The following is a 16,823-nucleotide window of genomic DNA, read 5'->3' as shown; positions in this document are numbered from 1 at the left end:
GAAAATACAAAGAACATATATTTGAACTAGAAAAACGTTTTAATCCAGATGTTTCACATGATTATCCATCCATCCATCCATTATCTGAACCCGCTTATCCCGATCAGGGTCGCAGGGGGGCTGGAGCCTATCCCAGCATACATTGGGCGAAAGGCAGGAATACACCCTGGACAGGTCGCCAGTCCATCGCAGGGCACACGCACCATTCACTCACACACTCATGCCTACGGGCAATTTAGACTCTCCAATCGGCCTAACCTGCATGTCTTTGGACTGTGGGAGGAAACCGGAGTACCCGGAGGAAACCCACGCAGACACGGGGAGAACATGCAAACTCCGCACAGAGAGGCCCCGGCCGACGGGGATTCGAACCCAGGACCTCCTTGCTGTGAGGCGGCAGTGCTACCCACTGCACCATCCGTGCCGCCTCACATGATTATATAAAATTATAAACATAGTATATAAAAGTAATATAAAAAGCTTTTTTTCCAGAAGTAATAAGAGTAAACTAAACAATAATTTAAACGATTCCACCAAAAGTGCAAAATTCACAGAAACCAACAAACATTTTTCCAGACAATGGCAGGCTATGCACAATATAATATAATAACATGAGGCAGCTGGCAGATGAACCTGAATAACTGTAAAAGCTTAATTTTAAACATACTGACAAATTAAAAAAATTAAAAAAATTAAAGAACGAATCATGCTGGCACTGTTTGCAAGTGCTCTTGCGCACTTGTACTAGTTTGCACATTAAAAGTAAAATCACCTTCACTTATGCTTATATACATCCATTCCCTATCCTTCTACCTTCCATTTTACACACAGTAAACTCCTTTTGCCATTTGTTTGCTGATATGATCTCCTCCGTCATTATTACAATTATTATTAGCTTAGTCAGTGTATATTTGCTTGCCATTTTACATGCCTTATATTTCTTTCTCATGATCCATTTATACTACCCATTTTCACATTATAATGCTGCATACTTCCTGAATAAAATACTGTTTATTTATCACTCTCTCAGGTACAAACAGAGAACCCGTTCTGGCAGCCTACAAACCAACATACAAGTCGAGTCTCGAAAAACACGACTGCACACTTCCGCCCTCGGCTAAGCCACAAATGCACGCTGACGTTCTCAGAAGCCCGAGGTGGACGTGTTGCCGGACTCGGACCAGACGGAGCTGCGCCGCGACCCCGCCCGCACCTGCCCCTTCAGCCGGCAGCCCAGGAACTTGAGCATCTTGGCCAGGTGGCGGCGGAACTTGACGCCCACAAAGGCATACAGCACCGGGTTCAGGCAGCAGTGCATGTAGCCCAGGGACGAGGTGACGACCAGCGAGATGTCCAGGGTGGTGCGTGTGGCGCACGTGTCGTTGATCAGGTCCCGGTTGAACAGGGTGTCCACCATCAGGACCACGTTGTACGGCGTCCAGCTCACGAAGAAGGCCACCACCAGCGCCAGGATCACCCTGATGGCCCTCTGCTTCTGCAGGCCCTGGGTGCCCCGGTGGAGCCGGAGCAGGATGGAGGAGTAGCAGAAGACCAAGATGGCGGAGGGCAGGAGGAAGCCCACGAAGTGATACAGGAGCCGGGAGGCCAGACGCCACTCCTTGGTGTGGTTGCCGTACAGCCTGTAGTTGTGCATGCACTCCACCCTCTCATCCCTCCGCTCGTCCTTCAGGGCCTCCAGGAAGATCCAGTCGGGGATGGACAGCACCAGGCAGAAGCACCACACGCACAGGCAGCTGGTCTGCACAAGCCAGGGCTTCTTGCGCGAGTACATCTGGACGGCGTGGACGATGGACAGGTAGCGGTCCAGGCTGATGCAGACCAGCAGGAAGATCCCACAATAGAAGTTAATCTGGGAGAAGGATGAAGGGGAATGGAAATGGAGAAAGAGAAAGAGAGCATCGGAATGTTAGAAGCATTCTCCAGCATTACAAAATGAGAATTTACATACACTCACCGAGCACTTTATTAGGTATTTATTAGAATTATTTTTCTAGTGCTGTAGCCTATCCACTCAGAGTTATGATGCGTTGTGTGAAGCCGTTTCTGTCTGCAGAACTGCGGCTCACTGGATTTTCTTTGCAAACTCTAGAGACTAGTGTGCGTGGAAATGCCAGGAGATCAGCAGTTGCTGAAATACTGAAACCACCCACAATCTGCCACCAACAATCATTCCAAGGTCAAAGTCACTTGGATCACATTTTTTACCAATTCTGATGGGCGATGCGAACATTAACTGAAGCTCCTGACCCGTATCTACATGATTGTATGCATTGCACTGCTGCCACACAATTGGCTGATTAGATAATTGCATGAATAAGTAGTAAAAATAAAGTAAAAATGTTCCTAATAATGCGTTTGGTAAGTGTGTATTGGTTTCTGAACTTGATGTCCTTGGTCTAACTGAAACTGTGCTTAAAAAAAAGGTTGTTTTTGAGGTGGCTAGTCGTGACCACTGTCCCACAGATGCTCAGGAGACCCTGGTCATTGGCTTACTTTTACACAACAAAGGAACAAATGCACAAAGGTGGGGATAAGGTTGATTTAAATAATTACTAGTTAAATTGCCATGCCTGGCTTTAACGTTGGAATCCCTATTTAATGTCCAGCTTAAATTGTTTATTTGGAGCCACTCTTTGCTGGGTTCATGGCTGAGCATAACAGCATTACTGCCAAATTATTAGTTATAAATTATTTTTGCCATGCAGGCTTCATTGTCGTGTGTGGACCATTCCATGTCATTATACAGCCCGCTGCATACAACTGGCTCCGTAATGACCTGGAAGTATACAGTTTAGACGGTTATGCTTCTTGGAGAACTCTGGAAGTAGGAGTGTAGCGGCCCCCTACCTGGTAAAGCGCCCCAGTTATCTTGCACCAGAAAGTGCCGAAATGCCACTGGCTGCTGGCCTGTGCTGCCCAGAAGGGCAGTGTGAGCAGGAGCAGGGTGTCGGCTACGGCCAGGTGCAGGACGAAGGTGTCGGTCACGCTCCACCCCTGCCGAAGCTGTCCCAGGACCGCGATGACCAGCCCGTTCCCCAGGAGGCCCAAAATCAGCACCACAGAGTACAGGACGGGGATGAAGACCGCATCAAACCGCATGCTGTGGTACTGGGGGCACAGCTCGCCGACACAACACGTGTCAGTGCCGTTATCTTCGTAGTAGTAGTCGTAGTCTTCGGTCCAATTTTCAGGAAAATGAAGCATGATATCCGCCGCAGTGAATGTCATCTTTGTTTCCACAGTCTGCACATACAAAAACATGAGTACAGTGAATGTCTGTAAAATTAAACTGCCTTTATTCTTTAGATACTCTAATTATGTAAGTACCAACAATATGGTTTTTACAGGCTGTTCTGGGCATAGACATTAGGAGGCAATCGCCTAGGGCTCCATCTGTCTGGGGGAGGGCCCCCCATGCTTGTGTAGGATATAACTCCAAAGAAGGCTTGGAACTGACCCGGCTCATCTTTCATTCTATGGTTCTCATACTAATTTATTGAATTTTTTAGTTATCCCCTATTTTCTGTCAGGTTGGATTGCCCAATTTGTGCGGTCATGCTTATCACCGAACCCTCCTCTGTCAATCTGGGGCCGCACAGAAAGATGCTCTCCTCCAGCCTCTGACTACTCTCAAACCCAACAGTAAAGCCCACGCAGACGGGGAGTCGGAGGAGGACGTGCACTCCACACACAGCTTGGACATGCCGACTGTGGATGTGCTATTATTATTATTATTATTATTATTAATCCATGCACTAGAACAGTGCTGCAACAGGATCAGTCACCCATCAGCTCTTTTATCCTAATCTTAACACAACCAAATAATAAAGAACAGAAATGTGCATCTTGTGCACTGTACATTACATTGTGGGAGAGTTTCAGTGAGGTTGTATCTGCCTCTCAGAATGAATGCCATCTTTTATGAGAAATGTTCCAAACCACTACGCTGCATAAAGCTCAAGACTTTCAGTATCTCAACCCCCACAGGCTCACCTGTGCAACTTACAGGAACAGGCAGAACTTTCAAACCGCTGATCATTTCCCTTTACTTCTGAACAGAATAATAACCAGTGGCTCATGACTGATGTTTTCTAAAAGACAGCATTTTATCATTCATCAACTATCAACTGTTTTTTCAATGCATTTTTTCGAAATGGTACAGAAGACCTGAAAAAAAGTATTTCAGATGTCTATAAGTACAATCCTTACATTTTTTTTATTTGAGAAAAGGTACAGCAGCCTGCATATTTCAATTTCTGCATTAAGCTATTTAGTATCTGCAAGATCACCTATACCGTTGCCCTTGAAAACACTTGAGGAACAGCTCAAATAACAGCTAGTGACTATACAAAGTATGCTACTACAATGTTACACTGTAGCCTACTATAGTCAGATTTAAATATAATTAGCAACATTTAAGTGCTTTTCTTGACTGTAAGGTTATGAGATTATTGAAACGAATGGTAAATCACCTGCGTTTAAAAATTAAATATTGGGTAGCCGACACTGTGCGAGAAAACCTCGATGAAGTCAGTCCATTGTTAGGCAACAATAATGTTAACTCTAAACTTAATAACACTTATAGTACATTACTGATGCGAACAACAATAACAGCACTTAAAGGTAACGAAATAGGCAACAGCATTAGCTCTACTCTTTGTCAAAACAAGTATGTACTCATCGCATGTATCTGTCACCCTGTGCTAAATCTCTTCAACGGTTTAATAGTCTACACAGTAGCCTATGAATCTTAAAATTCAAAAGAAATCGTTAACTTAACTTAAATACATGTGCCTTAACTGGACAGAGACGATACATCAACAACTCAGTCGCTAAAGCATTTCCATCTGGAGAACATTAAATAAATAACAAAAAACAGTGGAAAATAGAGTTTTGCGTCCTAAGCCCGTTCTCGTAGTCTGTTATAGCTACCAAACAGCTTAAACATATTTTCTCCTCTTTCTACGTGTCACGGAGCATTCGACCAAATAGCTTTTTTTCGTTCTTTTCTTTCTTTTTTTATTTACAAAGCGTATTTATACATATAAATGGAAAGGAGTGAAGTGAGTATCTCTCACAGACACTGAAAAGCAGAAAAAAAGAAGATGAAATGCATTAAAATACTTACCATGTTCTTAACGAATCTAGGCTAAGCTTTTTGTAACAAACCTTTCTATGCAGGGTCACGCAGCATTCTTTACGGAGAGAGAGGTAGGCGGGGGATGATCGCGCGTCGATTCATGATTCTCTGGTATTTCGTTCCACGTCAGGTCTCTGCCCCACGTTCGTATCTCCTGTATTTCCTTTGTCTCACCTTTTCCTTGTTATCTCTGTTCTGTGCCAGATTGTCTTGTATCCTGCCTTCATGCTCATGTTCATTACTTTCCAGTGTTTATCTCCTGCCTGCCCTGTCCCTGTTCTGAGTTCCCACATCGTCCCAAAGTAGGCTCTATTCTCCTGCCTGCCTTGACTATCTGTGTCCAGCCCTGCTCCAGTCCACCTGCCCGCCTTCCCATCTTTGTTCAAGCCCTGCTCCAGGCCTTCAACGTCCTGTTCTCTTGCTCCCCTTGGATTGATTACCTGGCTTCGACCTCTGCCTGTCCTGCACTTCACCTTGCCTGAACTTCTGTACCCTGTTGCTTTGACTGGATTACTATTCTGCATTACCTGAATTGCCCTGATTGTCATTATCTGACCTAATTCTGTGTACCACCATTAAAGCCTGCCATTTACTTCATCTCTGAGTCTGCGAGTGGTTCCGTACGGTTCCCCCTCCTAACAGAATGATCTAGCCATTAAGGAGCCAGCAGACTCAGCCAGGCACTGGACCCTCGTAGAGAGGTTGAACAATCTCAGTCACTCACAGTGGATTACTGTTCCGCAGATGCCAGCCCCCGCGCAGTCTCCACCAAAGAACCCGTCTCCGGCTACCGCACCGTCTCCACCAAAGGACCCGACTCAGCCTCCAGACTCATGCTCCGGTCTCCTCCAGGTCCAGCACACTGAAGCCCTGTGGACGCCCAAAGCTCCATGGATGCTCTGAAGCCCGGTCTTTTCGCCCCTGGAGCTTCTAGCGTCTTGGAGCCTAGTCTCTCCAGGGTCTCCGAGTCGCCCCAGTCTCTCCAGGGTCTCCCAGTTTTCCCAGTTTTTCCAGCGCCTCAGGTTCCATTTTCTCCAGGCTCTCCAGAGCTATCCGAGCCCCCTAGCCTCTCCAGAGCCCCCTAGCCTCTCCAGAGCCCCCTAGCCTCTCCAGATGCCCCAGCGTTCTAAGCTGCCCCAGCGTTCACTGATTTACTTCATCCCTGAGTCTGCGAGTGGTTGCATTCAGATCCCCCTCCTAAAAGTGCAGTCAGCGAACTGCACCCCCTCAGAGGTGATAAACAAATCTTACTGAAGACAAAAACTCAAGAAATTGCTTTCCAAAGTACCTTTCGGCTGAGCTATGTAGTGTACTAATATCATTGAAATATAACGATAACACAGCAAGTCATGGCATTCATCTATCTTGCTTTAGTCCTTCTTACTCACAATTAACTTCAATCAGATTTCCTGCAAAGACAGCTCTTGGCTCATTTTTAGCTGTACATTTTCACAACAAAAGCATCCTTTTGCTGGCAGATCCTGCAGACACTCGAATCCAATTCCAATTCGAACCCTTCAGAACATTGCTTTTCTCCTATATTTACTTTGTATCTGCTATACAGCATTGGATCTGGCCAAGCACTTCCCTGTGCTTCAAGATTTTCACGAGGACTGACACCTCTCAGGTCAGATCTGGTTAATCAGTTTAGATATTGTTAATCAGTTTACAGTTGTGAAATGTTTTAACCAGGGGCCTAGAGTTCCTTAATTGATCTGATCTGTAAATGTTTTGCAGATTTAGTGCAGAGAAGTGCTTTTGTGGTGAGGGGAATATCGTGCCTGACAACTAAGGCTAGCGTGCTTCCTGTCAAGGGGCTTCATTTCCGTGCTCACTTTTACAGCAAAGAGCAAAAAGAAACACTGTTGTACTGCTCACAGTGTGATACCACAATACCAACTTAACCAGTTTACTTACTCAGAATTCCATCCTTACTCTCAGAACATTCATTGTCATCCAACTGGATAAAATATGTATTTCTATATTATTCCTAATTATATGTAAACTGCTCAGAAAAATAATTATACATGCTAGGGGTTACACATTTTTTTCTTGTTATTTCTTTTCCTTTCAAAATGTGCTATTGGAGTTTGATTTACCCTATCATGCCTGATTTTCTTTTTACTTTTTGGAGGAGGTAGAATGGTGTTGAGATTCAAACCTTCACGATCTTTCTATGCAAAAGTTGTGAGCGCACTGGCCACGGAACAATAAGCGCGCCAGCATGTGCATTTGTCTTGATCATGCGTAAAGTTCTTGATTTAACTAACTGTGTTTTGCATTGTGTTAATGTATGTGTATGGGGGCTTGTCTATTGCTTTGCTATCACCAGGTTTACTTATGACTGAAGAGCAGCTGGCTAACAGCTTATTTCACCATCAACATTGCTGGCTCAAGTTCCTAGATTCAAGTCATAAACAGAGCACAGTTTGGATGTCTCTGTCTTGGTGTTCTGTCCGTGTCTTGGTGTTCTATTTATTTATTTTTTTACATATCCACTTAGCACTGAAAGGACACATGGCTCTGTGGTATTGCATAATACAGTCCAGTATATCAACCCATATATTACATTACATTACATTACACGTCATTGGGCTGACGCTTTTATCCAAAGCCACTTACAGTTGATTTAGACTAAGCAGGAGGCAATCCTCCTCTGGAGCAATGCAGGGTTAAGGGCTGTGTGGATCTTATTGTGGTTACACCGGGGATCGAACCACCCAGTCATGTACCTTAACCACTACGCTACAGGCCACTACTATATACACTGATATAGTATCAGTGGTGAATCTGAAAGGCTTTAGTCTAGCTTGTCACATTGCTTTGGAATGTGCAGAGGAGGGCGGACTGTGTGTCCTCTACAGGGCAATCGCTATTCTTCACTGAAGACTTATATCTCCTGATGTTATCCCATTCAAATGATCTGTCACAACCTGCCTCTCGTCTGTCATGGAATGAGTTTAGAAGGTCCAAAATGTTACATTTTTGGTCATAAACACCATCAACATGTTTGGCAGCAAAAAAGGAATGCATACAAGGAGAAGCACCTCATACCTACTGTTGAATATGGAGGTGGGTTTTGGAGGTGTTTGCTGCCAGTGATCCAGGGGTACTATTTAATATAAATGGCACAATGAATTCAACAAAGACCAGGAAATGTGGTACATGTCGCAGACTACGGTGAAAAGAGCAGCAGCAAAACCACTAAACGCCCCTAGGAAGGGTACAGTGATAGGTGGGAGGGTAGACGTGCCGTAGAGAAGCCTTATCAAAAGAATGAAGGTCAGGCGGGGCTAGCAGAGAAACAGTTGAAGATGTTTACTGCATGCGATGGAGAACAATGGAGAGGAAACTGATGCACGTGACCAAAGGATGAGAAAGACAGAACTTACATTATGAGTATTTAGCTCTGATGCTCTTATACAGAGAAACTTACACATCTTTTTTCCATCGTATGCATTTATGCAGCCGGATATATAGTCGGTTACATAGAATGCTCAAGGGTACAACACCTAGGTTGTAAGGCCAGGTCATCCAGGGGGGCGAAGCAGGGACTCGTTGGTAAAAAGAGGAAAAGACATAAGAATCAGAGAAAGAAAGAGTGATTTTAGGCTCAGGCATAAGAACACATATCATGTTCCTGCCTTTGCTTCTCCCTTCTTATATAAGAGGATTTTCGTAATCAGTAACACCTGCTCTGTGCTCAGTCCTCCCAATAAAATCTGTTGGAGAAAAATGTAATAGACTACTCTTTGTAGTTTGTAGCTATATTATATATTCTCAACTGGTGAATTACGGGAAGGGTTTTTTGTGCATTATTTTGTTTGTTTCGTCTTCAAACAGATTATTTGCTTTCTGGCAGCATGTAGGAATGAAAATTTCTAAATTTACTAAAACCATTTTTTGCCACAGCCATACCCACCAAGCATGGGATGTTCACATCACCCCAAATTCTCGAAAGCTTTTCATTAGGAATAAATTGCCTTGATGGCCCCACTTGTTGCACTCTTTACCCATAGTACTATTAGTGACTTCATTAAGAGGGAGCTCTTTGAGAGCTTCCAGAGTAGAGACTAGGCACTGTTGAATTGACAAGTAACATTGTTAATATAGAATTCATAAAATGACATTACATTACATTACAGTTATTTATCAGATGCTCTTATCTAGTGTGACGTACAATATGTAAGTGCAAATCAAACCCAGGGACAAGTACGTTGAGGACCCTAGAGGAAAGTACAGACCTAGAGTGATCACATAGATACAGATTCAACCCTTGAATAGTACATCAACTTTCCAACTAGCATAGCACGGTTGGCAGCTAGAATACCGCGCATGCTACGATAATTAAACATAAGTGTTATTATAAGCAATAGCATACACATGGCTAATCATAGTAGTGAAGTAGGGAGGGAAAGGTGCAGCTCGAAGACGTTTTCAGTCTGTGTTTGAAAGTGGTCAGAGACTCTGCTGTTCTGACATCCACAATCCACCACCGTGGGGTCAGAACAGACAGCAGTCATGACCGAGAAGTGCAGGTGCGACGAGGCGGGGGTGGCAGGTGTCTAATGGATTGTTTTTAAAGGAAATGATCATTTCCTATTAATTAATTAATTAATTAATCGTACTCTGCATCACTGGCGCACACTCAGAAATATGAAACAATGTAAAAGGGAAACTTGTCTGCCTATGCAGGAACTGCCTCCTCTAAATGTGAAGCAGGTGGTTTAGTTGTGTAAACGTAACTGGGAAGTGATAAAACAACAGCAGCCACCAATCTACAGTACTGAAGTCTTAGGCACCGTAGACTTTATTATTGGGGCGACATGGCTCAGGCAGTAAGAGCAGTTGTCTGGCAGTTGGAGGGTGCCGGTTCGATCCCCCGCCTGGGCTGTGTCAAAGTTTCCCTGAGCAAGACACCTAACCCCCAAATGCTCCTGACGAGCTGGTTGGCAGCCAATCGCCGTCGGTGTGTGAGTGTGTGTATGAATGGGTGAATGAGAAGCATCAATTGTACAGCGCTTTGGATAAAGGTGCAATATAAATGCCAACCATTTATTATATATATGCCTGTTTGTGTGTGTGTGTGTATGTTAGTATCAAAGAACACATTTGAGATTTCGAAATGTTAATTTTCCAAAAAGATTTAATTTTACAGAGACATTTTTGTATTTAATTTAAAAGAGTAACATATTTGTTATGGTTTCTCACTGTCTACTCCTGGGAATTCCTGTATTTAACAATCTAGACCTCTAGAGGGCTTGCCGGCTTAGCTCAGCAGGAGTAATTGCCACCCGCATGTGGAATGCAGGTATAATCATGGCTGATTGCAGTCACTATTTAAGCCTCTTCCTGGCCCTGCTCTGAGCTTTGGCGTTTCAGTTTAACACGTACACAGAGCCGGTAACGTATTAAGGTAGACAGTCAGATAGAGAGTTTAGGACTGAATTGCTTTTATTCTCGGGAAGCATTCAGTTGGAATTTAGATATTAGAAATGAGAAAATAGAGAAGTTTAGGGACCTAGTTTTTTTTTTTTTTCTTTGGGTTGTTTAGTTCCTGAAAACCTTCCCTAGTTTTTCTTTGTTCTGGGTTCTGCTTCTGTTTTGATGAGCGAGTGGCAGAGTTCGGCGCATGAAGTTTAGCCCGTTCAAAACTGCCAGTAAAATATCTCATTTTGGTTCTCCTGACCAGTACAGCTTAGGTCAGCTTTTATTTTTTGTTGGCAGATCGCCGGGGAGTTTGGTTTCCTTTTTTCATTCTTTCCTCACCTATTTTAGTGGTTATGCAACTTATTGTTGGTAACTTTGTGATCCCTTCCGCTCTTGGTCTCTCGCCCCTGCTCCCTCACAATATTACTCTAAGCAATTGACTACTTTTTTTACATGGAAACTTGATCAAGGCTGTCTGAGATCAGAAGCAAGGAGCCAACCAAAGTCTGCAGAAGAACTGTGGCAAGTTCTCCACATGCTTGGAAAAGCCTCCTTGCTGATTCTCTTATAGGGCAGCGTTGGCTATCTCAGAGAAGTGATGCAGTTCTAACGCCAAAGGGTGGTCACAAAATATTGATTTGATTCCGTTTTTAACTATTGTGCCAAATTACTAAAATGTAAAATGTATAGTATGTTCATTTTGGACCTTTCATTGAATTATTTTTGAAAGAATCTTATCTCATTTATAATAATGAATGATTGTTCGATTAAGTATGGAAGTGTTATTTGAAATACCAGTTATTGTAAAATAATCTGGTTTGGCGGACAGAAAAGATGTTTCTAACAGAAGCCAGGAAAAGTTTAAATTGTATAAATTCACTATATAGAGAATTGCAAGCAGGTTACCAAATGTACAAGAAGCACAAGGTGTAGTCTTCTTTATGTGGTTACCAAGACAACATTAAGAGGCCACTGACTAATTGCTCCAATGACAGTCTTGTTTCAAGACATGGAGACTCATTTAGACAATAGGATATCATCCCTTATTATATAAACACACAACATCATCAGACAAAATTTATTTCAGCTTACCTACTGTAGCATTGTACTACACTGTAAACAGATTTAGATTATAAGAAGCTGTTCCATCTTCTCAGATTCTTTTAAGTATGCTAAATTATATTGAATATTTGTATCTGAGTGTTTGCTTTAGGTAAATGACACATAGTGAGTGCTTTTAGTGATTCACCCCTTCATGTGTTTTTCTCGCTCTGAACCACACCGCATAACCTAGCTGAAAAAAAAAACCCCTAAAACATTTCCTTTATCGAAGCCACATCTTTGCACAATCCATCCAACAACTTCTACTCGAGATAAGTGTGCTATTGACACACTGAATGAGCATGCTAAACAGGCCCATGTCTCATTTCAGACTCATCTGATCATATCATTGCTCCTGTGTTGGTCTCAAAACATTTCAGACTAGTATTTATATCTGGTTTCAGCTGTGCTATGGTTACATCTGAGTTGTAAACCTCATGTGCACTTAGTATAGTCAGTCATCGATAGGCCAACTGACGAAAATACTCCGTCCCTATGGAGATAATAACCAATAATATACTGGCCTGCAGGGGTGCCAGGCTCTAGCATAGCCAAGATTAATTAGCAAACATGTTTTAAAAGCAAGTATAGCTAACTTTATTTCTCTTTCTTTGCATTTGTCGCACTGATCAAGCTGTTACTAGGAGAATTCTAGGACTAGGTTAACACACTGCATTCTGTGAAGAATTGGGCTCGTCTTGAAAAAGAGGTGTGAAGTCTGAATCCTTCTTTGGTTTCGTCGCATGAAGCCGAAGGAGTTTGTGTGTCCGGGCGAGCGAGCAGTGCATCTCACCTACAATTTGTGGCTTCCTGCAGGCAGCACTGAGCACACATCTGCAGCTTGCATTTGACGTGTTTATAAGCATCAGCTCATAACGCCATTTCCGTGAAAAGTGGGGTCTCGTCTGACTATTTTCTAATATTGTCTCTTCAGTAGAAAACAGAAGTGTCTAAATCTGAGTATTGTGTTATTACTTATAAAAACCCATTCAAGGTATACCTAGAAGAGAAAAGGGGATATTGCTCTTCGGCAAACAAGATGATTACTCTTACGATTTTGCTCGTTATAGTGCAATTATTAAGTCAACTTCCCTGGACACGAAAGACATGCAATAAATCAATGTACAGCTGGGAGCTTAATGTGTGACAGCATTTTTCCTACTTTTCCTTGGATTTGGAATAAGCAAAGTTCCTCCTGAGTTACTGTCATACTCCATGTCCACAAACCAGCAGCTGAAGAATCTTCACTTCTGCAATGTATTTGCATGAAAGCCAGTGGTGATTTCACATCCTATAGTCCATTTACAGTGGTGTGAAAAAGTGGTTGCCCCCTTCCTGATTTCTTATTTTTTTGCATGTTTGTCACACTTAAATTTTTCAGATCATCAAACACATTTAAATATTATTTTATTATTAAGGGAGAAAAAAAATCCAAACCTACATGGCCCTGTGTGAAAAGGTGATTGCCCCCTAAACCTAATAACTGGTTGGGCCACCCTTAGCAGCAACAACTGCAATCAAGCGTTTGCGATAACTTGCAGAATTGTTGTAATTCAGCCACATTGGAGGGTTTTCGAGCATGAACCGCCTTTCACTAGGCCTTTGACTAGGAGCCTCCAAAGTCTTCATTTTGTTTTTCTTCAGCCATTCAGAGGTGGACTTGCTGGTGTGTTTTGGATCATTGGATCATTGCTGCAGAACCCAAGTTCGTTTCAGCTTGAGGTCACGAACAGATGGCCGGACATTCTTCTTCAGGACTTTTTGGTAGACAGCAGAATTCATGGTTCCATTCATCACAGCAAGTCTTCCAGGTCCTGAAGCAGCAAAACAGCCCCAGACCATCACACTACCACCACCATATTTTGCTGTTGGTATGATGTTCTTTTTCTGAAATGCGGTGTTACTTTTACACCAGATGTAATGGGATACACCTTCCAAAAAGTTAAACTTTTGTCTCGTCAGACCACAGAGTATTTTCCCAAAAGTCTTGGGGATCATCAAGATGTTTTCTGGCAAAATTGAGACGAGCCTTAATGTTCTTTTTGCTCAGCAGTGGTTTTCGTCTTGGAACTCTGCCATGCAGGCCATTTTTGCCCAGTCTCTTTCTTATGGTGGAGTCATGAACACTGACCTTAACTGAGGCAAGTGAGGCCTGCAGTTCTTTGGATGCTGTTGTGGGGTCTTTTGTGACCTCTTGGGGTAATTTTGGTCAGCCGGCCACTCCTGGGAAGGTTCACCACTGTTCCATGTTTTCGCCATTTGTGGATAATGGCTCTCACTGTGGTTCGCTGGAGTCCCAAAGCTTTAGAAATGGCTTTATAACCTTTTTCCAGACTGATAGATTTTATGCATTTTATGTTTACTTGTGTTGTCTTTGAATAATATTTAAATTTGTTTGATGATCTGAAACATTTAAGTGTGACAAACATGCAAAAAAATAAGAAATCAGGAAGGGGGACCAAACACTTTTTCACACCACTGTAGTTGCCTCTCAAAAGCCAACTATGCCCTTGGGAGGTATAGGGTGGTGGATGCAGGTAAAGCTGTCCAACAGGGCTTTGCATGGTTTTACCAGCTCAAGCTATGTTTTGAAACAACAGGCTGGCATAGCTCGATTTTACAACATGGTACCCACACCAAGGCTCTGGGCCTGGGTGGGGAAGCCCAGGACAAAAGAGTGGCAGCATTTGGTCAATGGCCTATGTTCCCAAGGGAGTACAGAGGCCAAGTGAAACAATGAATGAGTCAACTATGTAGGCCTTGTGCTACACAGAGCCAGTGAAAATAGCGCTGACAGCTAATGTAATGGTAACCTGAGGATCCCTGGAGATTTAAATTGACATAGTGGACATCAGTGACATAGACATCAGTGAACTGATGGGACAGCTAAGACCAAGGGTTAAACCTGTGCAGTAACTGTGGAGCCTGGCCTTGGCATGTGTGCTTTCAACAACTGGCTGCTTCAGAGCCCAAAGCCCTCTTTTAAGGTAAAAGAAAAACACAACAGCTTTGCTGAAATGAAAGCGTATCCACCCCATTCAGACAGCAGGTTGATAATTACCTTTAAAACACATTAATGTTGATAATGTATGAATATTCTAGCATGGGCTCTGGACTCAGTCCTTCTTTAAAACTGCTTTAATTGCCTGCTATATTCCATTGCCCTCCCCGCCACCTTTACAGTCTGAGCTCTAGGGGAAACCTTTTTTAGGCTGAACAGCTTCAGTGGTCCTTCACAAAGGCTGTTTTTGCGATTTTGCGGTTCCATCTCATTTCCTATTTCCTGCATGCTGCAGAGAAGCTTTCGGTGCCTCAAAGACCCTGATAGCATACACGTCCCTCTCCCCATCGCCTGTTGCATATTTCAAACAAGAACATCTGCCTTAGGACATACTGCTGATGCTGGTTATTAATGACAGTTTGTGAGAAAACAGACTGATAGAAAGGAGGATAATAGAAACCAGATACCCCAGTGGGTAAACAGTCAGCAATTAGTTCAAGCTGTTCTCTCAGCTGCAAATAAATGAGTGAGGTTATTTTTTTTACAGGCTGAAACAGTTTTTGCACATGAGATAATTGTTTCTTTTGGAAAGATGTGTAAATATTTATATGAAATCATTTTAGTTTTTCGTGTATATTTCATTGAAAGGGAGGGAGTGGAAGTTTCTCTTCTTTTCCTGAAAGATTTTTCAGAAAGTTAACAAAACACATTTTCAGAAACTTAGGAAGTAAAAGTTGTAAAAAAAACATAGCATATATGGCATATTCCATATTCAAGGCTGGGATGCAAGAAAGGGACCAACAAATATTCCTAAATGTATGCAGTCCCTCTACAATTGCTTGTACTACCTGCTTGTGGGGTGGGGGGGACAGGAGAAGGACAGGCTTTGCCACTGCAATCCAAAGCATTTTTTTTGCAAACAGTAGCAAATTGGGATGAAGAAGCAACTGGGTGTAGTATAATAGTCTAGTGTGTGATCAATGATAAACAAAGTGAATATGGAATTGAATACGTGTGTGTGTGTGTCTGTGTGTGTGTGTGTGTGTGTGTGTGTGTGTGTGTGTGTGTGTGTGTGATGGTTTGTATCTTTTGGATCTCCTTAGCCCAAGATTGTGTGTAAAACAATATGAAACATGTTGTGAACTGAATGTGGTACCCAATGATATCATCTCACACCACAAACAAACACCTCTCCTGCCAGGTATAACAGCTGAGTGCAGAAATAAACTGAAAGATCAAACATTGCTTTCACCTTACTAAATTAATTGTGTCAGCGATAGCAACAGGTTAATGTGTGCCATTCATAAAGGCAAACATATGTATGTGATGAATATAGTACAGTAGAAGAAACAACAATTAATCAGAGTGAGTATAAAGGGGGAGATAGAAGTTGACATTTTCATTTCAATTGTGTCCATTTAACTACAAGGGACACGTAAAGTAATGTTGCACACCATAGCCTTGCCAAAAGTACAAAATACAAAGTCTAAATGAGTAGAGTATTGTAGAGAGGTGGAAATGAATGCAGCTAATTCAGATAGAAATTACTGCTACTTTAGCATATGCTCAAAACCGGGCCTTGTCCACATAGTGTTTTTCTGTTGTATTTACAGCGGTTCATAATCACCCGCCTTGCTATTTTCTTCGATGACCCATTTTCATCATGTTGTTTTTTAGAATAAAATAAGTGTGCAAACTTTATCTCCAGATTTGCATCAAACTGACAAAAGTACTTGGATAATTCAGTGTGCATGGATCTTTTTGTTATAATTGCAATTATTATATTTATTGCACCTGTAGTCATACTACACATACTAGAGGGGCGCCCCCAGGAAGAGAGATTCAACCTTTTCTTTTGCTCTTCATTTTAATTTGACTAATATCAGGGGATATACAATTGCATATGTCCATGAAATATTTTGGATAGTAGGTTCCAGTATGAGTGCAATACTAATTATTAAATGAAAAATGCACACATGCCTGCTTCAGAACACAGAACAGGCAGATAAAATGGTACATGACCACACAACTTACCATAAATAAATGATCCATGTCAATGGTTTATTACAGGTATGCTAAATTTATCTGCATGTGACATTTATTTAACCAGGTTACAGAGAACAAATGAAC

At 42.4% G+C, this 16,823-nt stretch overlaps 1 protein-coding gene across 2 annotated transcripts; it reads right to left on the bottom strand.

Moving 5' to 3' along the window:
• Window positions 1-434: 434 nt before the first annotated feature.
• LOC133136408 (C-X-C chemokine receptor type 3-like) lies at window positions 435-5,301 on the bottom strand. Of its 2 annotated transcripts, none has more exons than XM_061253879.1 (3): window positions 5,191-5,301; window positions 2,869-3,264; window positions 435-1,870 (listed from the first exon to the last, which is right to left on the bottom strand). In XM_061253879.1, the coding sequence occupies exons 2-3, from the start codon at window positions 3,247-3,249 to the stop codon at window positions 1,145-1,147; spliced, it is 1,107 nt and encodes a 368-aa protein (XP_061109863.1). In that variant the 5' UTR covers window positions 3,250-3,264; window positions 5,191-5,301; the 3' UTR covers window positions 435-1,144. The 2 variants fall into 2 exon arrangements, with proteins under 2 accessions (XP_061109863.1, XP_061109862.1); XM_061253878.1 differs by having other exon boundaries at window positions 5,150-5,233.
• Between the last annotated feature and the right edge of the window lie 11,522 nt (window positions 5,302-16,823).

The sequence above is a fragment of the Conger conger genome, chromosome 9, assembly GCF_963514075.1.
Source record: "Conger conger chromosome 9, fConCon1.1, whole genome shotgun sequence".
In the NCBI taxonomy this organism is placed as follows: domain Eukaryota; kingdom Metazoa; phylum Chordata; class Actinopteri; order Anguilliformes; family Congridae; genus Conger; species Conger conger.
The sequence above is the reverse complement of the archived record's forward strand: the minus strand, read 5'-3'. Positions and strand labels throughout refer to the sequence as shown.

What these genes read in the sequence shown, in the direction of transcription:
- LOC133136408 (XM_061253878.1), bottom strand. An exon ending in TAACTGGGGCGCTTTACCAG is followed by an intron (nt 1,871 to 2,868) that starts GTAGGGGGCCGC and finishes TCCTTCTCCCAG; the next exon opens with ATTAACTTCTATTGTGGGAT.